At 40.6% G+C, this 7,999-nt stretch overlaps 1 protein-coding gene across 1 annotated transcript; it reads right to left on the bottom strand.

Moving 5' to 3' along the window:
- Positions 1 to 480: 480 nt before the first annotated feature.
- hsp90b1 (heat shock protein 90, beta (grp94), member 1) lies at positions 481 to 7,999 on the bottom strand. Its single transcript, XM_080028350.1, has 18 exons — positions 7,864 to 7,999; positions 7,236 to 7,341; positions 6,750 to 6,891; positions 6,395 to 6,511; positions 5,938 to 6,272; positions 5,610 to 5,721; positions 5,351 to 5,479; positions 4,844 to 4,960; positions 3,943 to 4,080; positions 3,769 to 3,846; positions 3,596 to 3,661; positions 2,874 to 3,143; positions 2,259 to 2,504; positions 2,005 to 2,141; positions 1,817 to 1,895; positions 1,237 to 1,392; positions 858 to 956; positions 481 to 747 (listed from the first exon to the last, which is right to left on the bottom strand). The coding sequence occupies exons 1-18, from the start codon at positions 7,910 to 7,912 to the stop codon at positions 721 to 723; spliced, it is 2,403 nt and encodes an 800-aa protein (XP_079884476.1). The 5' UTR covers positions 7,913 to 7,999; the 3' UTR covers positions 481 to 720.

Here is a 7,999-nt window from a genome sequence, read left to right as displayed (position 1 = left end):
CCTCCCCGCGATTTGAATCGCAAAATAGATTTCAGACGTACGTTTTGTCAAAAATATTTTAAGTAAAAAGCCAGAACCTTTTGAAAAGGCTATGCTGATGTTTTAGTCTTTTGTCCATTTACCATTGGCTTCTTCATTTTGTAGTAATTCCGCCATCTGAACATTATGATTTGGCCTCAAATAGATTTTAGGTCAACTTAAAATAGCTTATGGACAGACGTTTTTAATTTTTTTTTCCCCAGTGAAAGTAACAAGTGAAAATGTCAGTTGGCTAAAAACCTTTTCCACTTAGCATCAGTCCATTTTTTATTCACTCACCAATCTGTTGTCAACTTGTTGCTTTCCTGACCCCTTTACTACTAAAAACCATCCGATTTCCACTTCTAAGTCAAACTAACTACCTTTCAGTAACCTTTATAATATATATTTATTATATATTTTTTAACATCAGTGTGTATATAAGACCAAACAGAGTCCGTGTCCTTTTTCCAGGAAACATTTAATTCGATCAAGAGACAGGATCGCATCTTTCCATAAACAGGTCAGTTAAATATTAACAAATTTACAGCCATGAGGAATGTAATAAAAAAACAAAACAAAAACAAACAATGCTCGCCTTAAAAAACCCCAACCCAGGGACCCCAATCAGGATAATGTCGACCACTTTGGTGCTGGAACACGACCAGCTCTGTTGTTAACGTGCTCTTCAAATTCAGTGCTTCACAGTTCGTCTTTGTCTGTTTGTGTCTGGAAGGGAACACAAGTTAAGTGATGAGTAAACAGCCAGAAGAGTAAATATTTGCAGCATCTTAATTCTTTACATCCCAGAGAAGCCTCAGCATGTTAAGTGTTCTCACCGATTCTTCATCATCGTCATCCTCAATTTCCTCCTCCTTGTCTTCAGAGTCGTCCTCTGCAGGCTCTTCCTCCGGCTCCTCCTCTGGCTCTTCTTCAATCTGAAACAGTACCATCATTTTTAACATCAGCTGACAAAAACACAATTGGGAAACCTGAAGGAGGTAGAGAAGCATAAGATGTTCAAAGATGGAACATACTATAATAAAAAGGAACTATTTTCATTGAGTAAATTAACAGTTTAATCAAGTGAGAGATAGGACTGTGTTCAATGGCTGTGGGAGAGGAGATGCGACTTGATGCACACACTGAAACCGAAAAACATTTTGCATAGAAATGTCTCAAATGAACTCCAGTAAGTGGCAGCTGTCGGTGACTTGCCTGTTCGTCCAGAGCTACGTTCATGCTCAGTCGGAGCATGCGCTCTATCCTGTCACCGTAAGCCTTGGTGTCAGCCAGCTGGTAGCCTGAGCGCAGTGTGGCCGTCTCAAATAGAACCATAGCCATGTCTGATGCAGTCTGGTCATCACCATCCTCCTGAAAGATACAAGGAATAGAAAAACTCATCAGGTATTTGCTCTGATGTGCGACAAAAATCTGCACTAAAACCAAGTGATGCATGTCAACTGGATAACAAATTAAAACATAAGAATTCACAGAACTGTATTACCATGTTTAAAAGAAGGCTTTACGCCTAACCGCATCAGTGTGGATTTATTGTGATGCAAACCTAATTATAGGAGTACATTTATTTAAAAAAAAATTCTGTATTTTGTTCTCCCTAACTTTGGAACTTGAGATTTACAACGCTTTTTGGAATACTGCATTGCTTGATTTGAATGATTCAATATAAATGTATCTTTTTGATAAAATACACTTATAGTAACTTATTTTAGAAACAAGAACACATTGCATCTTTAAAATAGTACAAACATAGGGAGGTGACAGTGTTCAGACTTACGTTGACTTTGTTGAGCATCTGCTTGATGAGTGGATGTTTGGGGTTGATTTCTAATGTTTTCTTCTGGCTGGCATAATAACTGAAGGAGAGAAAAGGAGGTTTAATTTAGCCATATAAGCTCAGTTAACAGTCAGTCAGTCAGTCAGTCAGGCTAAAACATGAATGCAAAGCCAAGGATCATTACTCACTTTGTTGAAATGTCTTTTCCTGTCTGGTAAGCCTGTGCCTTCATGATCCTCTCCATGTTTCCTGACCAGCCGTACTGACTGGCAACCAGAGCGCAGGGGGAGTTGGTGAGCCTCTGAGAGAGGACGGCCTTCTCAATCTGTGGGAAGAGATATCAAACATTCAAAAATGCAACCGATGAAAGCTATTTTATCACCTCGTGGCTGGTGTTTATTTATTTCCCATGTTGAATATTACACAACTATCCTCTCTCTACCTTGTCCTTCAGGGCTTTGTCCTTCAGCCAAGTGGTGAGAGGCTCAAAATCTTTTTCCAAGGTCTCCCTCCTTCCCTTGGCCTTATCACTTTCGTCAAACTTGATCCCCTCCTTTGCCACGTTCTGGAAGCGTTTGCCGTCATACTCGGGCAGCGCCTGGATGCAGTACTCATCCACAGGCTCCGTCAGGTAGATCACCTCGTAGCCCTTCTTCAGCAAGTTCTCTACGAAGGGAGAAGACTCAGCCTAAAGGAGGGATAAACAGGAGGACACATGATGATCAAGGCCAGACTATTCAATGTTGATCATTCAAAGTCTTACATACACCACAGGTTCCATTTTTAATTCAATACCATTTTATCCAGATATTTCTAGTTTTATATTTTATGAGTTTAGTATCAATTACACACTGTCCTGGTTTGTTGTTTGTTCTGTATGATGTTATGAAATAAAATATATTTAGGTGAAGGCTTCAAATAAGCCCACTGGGTTATCTTTGTCATTCTGTACGTTCCAGAATGTGCAAAGAATAATAAAATAAATAAAAAATAAACCTATGTTACAGCCTACACTACTTCTGACATAATTGAGCATTTTACAAACACATGAGCTCACCTCCTTCCTGCTGGTTCCAGCCATGAAGTAGATCTTGTCCTGCTTCTCCTTCATGCGCTCCACATACTCCTCCAGGCTGGCCACCACAGTTTGGCTGTTGGAGGTCTGGAAGCGCAGCAGCTTGGCCAGACGGGTTCTGTTGGAGTGATCCTCAATCACTCCCAGCTTGATGTTGGTTCCAAACTCCTTCCAGAACTTGTCGTTGTACACTTCCTCAGCAATCTTTTTGATCATGTCCAAAGTCTTACGCACCAGCTTCTTGCGGATAACCTGAACGGGGGAGAAGATGAGTTGTGTCGTTGGTCAATTTCCCCTTTAGATTAAGTTGAAGTACTGCTTAAAAATGTAACAGGAATTTGTGGTCTGTTTATTGACCGCTCTGCCATGTCTAAATAACTAGCTGAATAGTTATCCAAAGCGTCTTTGTCGCTAGTAATATATTTCCGATTTCAAGTTCTTCCCGATTGCCTCCTTGATCCTGGTGCTAATGGAAGGGGCAGACAGTAGACACTTAAAATAGTATTTAGAGAAGAAGTCTAGTCTAGCCAGTCAAATTCAAGCAGAAAGGTTACTGTTGACAAAATGACAGTGAAAAATATATATTTTTAAAGACCGGATATCCATGATGAATAAAAGTTCAACTACAAAAACCTATATAACAAATTTCAAAATAAAGCGTGGCATGTAGATGTTGCTGTATGACTGTTTAATGTGAAGCTCACCTTGAGCAGTTTGTGCTGCTGCAGAGTCTCTCGGGACACATTCAGGGGAAGGTCATCAGAGTCAACCTGGCAAATACATTTCCATTAATCAAAGTGCAGGTGCCATCTTAGCATAGACCCAGCAGTTCATATTGGCACGACTAAGTCTTCACTTGAGTTTAGGAATCACTCACCACTCCCTTGACAAAGTTCAGGTACTTGGGCATCATGTCGTTGAAGTCGTCCGTGATGAACACTCTTCTCACGAACAGCTGGGACGGAAAGAAACATTCATTTAGAAACAGTTGAGTGAATCATTTTTATATAAGCAAATTAGCATCCCTCACAATGGAAACTGAGGGACTTACCTTGATGTAGTCGTTCTTCTTGGAGCCGTACTCGTCAAATAGGCCGCGGGGAGCTGCAGTGGGCACGAACAGGATGGACCTGAAGGTAACCTCGCCCTCAGCCATGAAGTGGATGTGGGCCAGAGGGTCTTCGGTGTCCTGTTAAAGAAAGCCAGAAGATAATCGTTACCTAGGGGGCAAAACCCCTTTTTTGGAGCGTTGTAAAAGGTTGTTCACCAGAAATGATATCCAGGACCTTCCACGATCACAACCTGGGTGGACAACCTTGTCAACAAGCTGCTGGAAAGCTACAGCGGGCCGACAGAGCAAATCAGAACCACTGTTTAAGCGAATGGGGGTGGGCTAATAGGGAATTTTTTAAATATATATATATATATATATATATATATATATATATATATATATATATATATATATATATATATATATCAGTATGAAACTTTGCAAGTTGATTACTGACATTAAAACAACTTTTTGTATTACAGTATTTTCCAAAAGGTTTGAATAAATATGAAAAATCATCAATATCTTACTAATGATGTGTAAATTTGCACATCTGCAAAGCCCCAAAATCTAGATGTTGGACAAAAACAAAGTCAGTTTATTTTAAAAACAAAACAAGTGTCCAACTGCCTGAAGCCTTTCCTAATCACAGTTCAAATTTGATCAATAACCCATAGAAAACGATTTTTTTTTTTTTACACAGTTTTTTTCCAAGGGAATGTCTAGCCGTTTCCTAAAATACCAGCTGGAGACTCCAAAAGGACACTTTTGGGCCATGGCACATGACATGTAACTGTGTAAAAAATGTATTCATTAAATCAAATTCATTGAGGTTATAAAATAAGGCAAAAAATCTCTGCAGCTGTTTGACAAAGCGCTACTGTTCAGGGGCACCTACCTTAGAGAATGTCTTGTAGAAAGCAATGTACTCATCCTCCTCAACATCCTTAGCTGGTCTCTGCCAGATGGGCTTGATGTCATTCATCAGTTCCCAGTCCCACACAGTCTTCTCAACCTAGAAAAAAAAAAAAAAAAATGCACATTTAAAAAAAATGGCCTAAAAATGTCACCCTTCTAAAAAAAATTAAAATTAGGTATTCAGTTATTCAAACGAACAAATGGAATTAGCATCCACTTATGTTTTACCACCTCTCCATATAAATCGTCGTACAATTCATAGTTCAAAGTCCAAATGTTTAAGGAATAAGTTAATATTTAACCAGCTTTCTTTTTACAGCTTGGGTTCTTAAACGATATTAATGTGTCTGTGCATGGGAGGGGGACAACTATTAAAACCATACGCCTAAACAAAATAAAAAAACACAAGTTAAATTTAGAAGAAATTAAAAAAAAATATTGTAACATTAACTTGCATTTGATATTCATAATAATATTTTTGTCCTACCTTCTTTGTCTTAGGCTTGTCTTTGTCCTCCTCCTCTTCCTCTACCTCGACGTCATCCTCAGTAGCTTCCTTCTCTGGTTCCTCTGCCGCCTCAGCATCTTCCTCAATGGGCTCTTCAACAGTCTCAGTCTGGCATGTTGGGGGTGAGAAAGAGAAGGAACCACTTGTTAATCTCCATACGTGTCAGTTTCATAACATAACTGTACTGGGATCAGATGCGAGTCATGGTGTCGAGGGAAGTGCCTTGTGTTGTAATCACCTTGCTGGCCCAAACGTAGATGGGGAAGTTGATGAACTGAGAGTATTTCTTGACGAGGTTCTTGATGCTCTCCAGCTCCAGATAGTCTGAGGCCTCCTCTTTTAGGACAAGTCTGGAGGTTGGAAAAGATTTGGCAGGGTTTAATATCAAGGTCAATCCTATTCTAACATTTTTGAATAGAGTAATACGAGTAAAACAGCAATCATGGTGCAATTGCGCAAGTGTTACAGTAGTCTTTATAATAAGAGGTGGATAAGAGCAATAAGACCAAGGGCAGTTGATCATAAAAAGTGTGCTATAAAAAAATATATATGTAAAGTTAACCCACGTGATGGTGGTTCCTCTGCCCAGTGTGTCTCCTCGAGGGTCTTCAATGACAGAGAAGGCATTAGAGTCGGACTCCCAGATGTGCTGCGTGTCATTGTTGTGTTTGGTGGTCACGATGACTTTGTCGGCGACCAGGAAAGCGGAGTAGAAACCCACGCCGAACTGTCCAATCAGCTCCGAGGTGGACTGATCCCCCTCGGTCTGACCCTCCGACATCTTGTTGAGGAACTCGCTGGTGCCGGACTTAGCAATGGTGCCCAGGTTTTTCACCAGGTCCTCTTTGGTCATTCCAACACCAGTGTCGGTGATGTGAAGCATGTTCTTCTCCTTATCAGACTGGGGGATAGGAAACAATACATTACAATTAAGTTGATGCAGCGAAAGAGAACTGTCAATTGCCAATAGAGACAGCAACATCAAGTGAATGCACCCCCCCCTTTCCCCATCCTTGTGCATACTTTTATTTTGATGGTCAGCTCTTCATTGGTGGCCATTGCTTCCTCGTTCGTCAAAGACAACAGGCGGATCTTATCCAGAGCATCTGAGGCATTGGATATCAGCTCCCTAAGGAAGATCTGAAAAAAAAGTAAAATCATTTGATCATTAGTTCAGTTTTTCCTGTAGTACATACCACAAAAAAAGGCAGTGCCAGGGCTGGGCATAATACTAAATTCATATAGAACTGCTATATATAGTAAAATTATTATTGATTGACACATAGCATTTGAAGCCCTGGATCTCCAGTGATTCTACTGTGTAGCACAAGTACATTTTTAAAGATTGTACACAAAGATGCTATGTATTCCTGCTTACCTCTTTGTTCTTGTAGAGGGAGTTGATGATGAGCTTCATCATACGGTTGACTTCAGCCTGAAAGACATGTTTTTCTGACTTTTCTCTGAGTTCCTTGATCTGAGCTGCATTCAATCCATCCAGCTGGATAGCCTCCTCTTCCCTGTAGGATAGACAGGTGCATACACACACAGACACACAGTAAGCGATGTGCACAACAACAAACGACAGGTGTCGACAATCAACCGGCAAATCTGTGCTCCCCTCTCTGGGGATCAGCATCCAATTTGGAAGCCAAGACACACAAGGTTCCCTGTTCTTAACGAGACCTGCAGTAAACCTTGCTAAAGATTATTTGCCCCCACTGCTGTGAGTGTTTGTGTGCACAAGCTTGGTCGTGGTGACCTTGTGCAGTCAACTTAAGGTTGAGTCGACATTTTTTGATTAGGGACAAACAAAGTTTACTCCCCAGACACACTATGAAAATTTATTCAAAGTGACACCTACCTCTGCACCACCTCATCGTCCGTTTTGGAGCCATCTCTGCTTTTACCGAGGTCCTCCTCCACTGCCCCATCGATGTCAAGTTCTTCATCCTCTGCCTTTACAGCAGCTGCACAAGGACACAAAGTGGTTAGATTATTAAGATTAACTAACCAATTGCCCCAGGTGCGTGTGGAGAAATATTCAGAATTAAAAGATGATTTCATTTTGGCTAAACCTCAGCAAAGACTTGATCAAAACCACCAGATTGTGTAACGTTTGATAGGCCGAGTTTTTCTTAGCTTATCTTTTTATTATGCGAATTTGAGTCATTCCAATAGAAATGGGGTTTCATGGGGGTGTTAGCTAGCATCCGACTGCTTTTACATTCATCTGTGTTTCTACTAGACACTTCTGAAAAGGCCATTAGGAATAACGAATAGTATATTTTCTCTGAGAAATGCTTTGTATCCATATCAACCACGCGGTATCTCATTAAGCAATTGAAAAAATTACGAAAGGAAATAGCAAATGTATGAATGAGCAGAGGAGAAGCACAAAAGCAAGTTAACGCTAGCTTAGTGGCTACAGTTAGCCCGGACGTTTAGTATTAAAAAGTGTCAGGCGACAAGCAAACGTTCCCGTTACTCACCAAAGGCTACGAGAGCGAACAGAAGACCTATCGCCCAAACTCGTTTCATTTTGAGATAGTGCTCTAATGACGATGTGTGTCTTCTTCTCCTGAAACAAAAGCCGGGAGTGAGGCGCACGCAGCAGTACTGCTTTAA

This window comes from Ammodytes marinus (assembly GCF_949987685.1).
Source record: "Ammodytes marinus genome assembly, chromosome: 5".
In the NCBI taxonomy this organism is placed as follows: Eukaryota; Metazoa; Chordata; class Actinopteri; order Uranoscopiformes; family Ammodytidae; genus Ammodytes; species Ammodytes marinus.
Note: the sequence above shows the minus strand (reverse complement) of the source record. Positions and strands in the feature narration are given on the sequence as shown.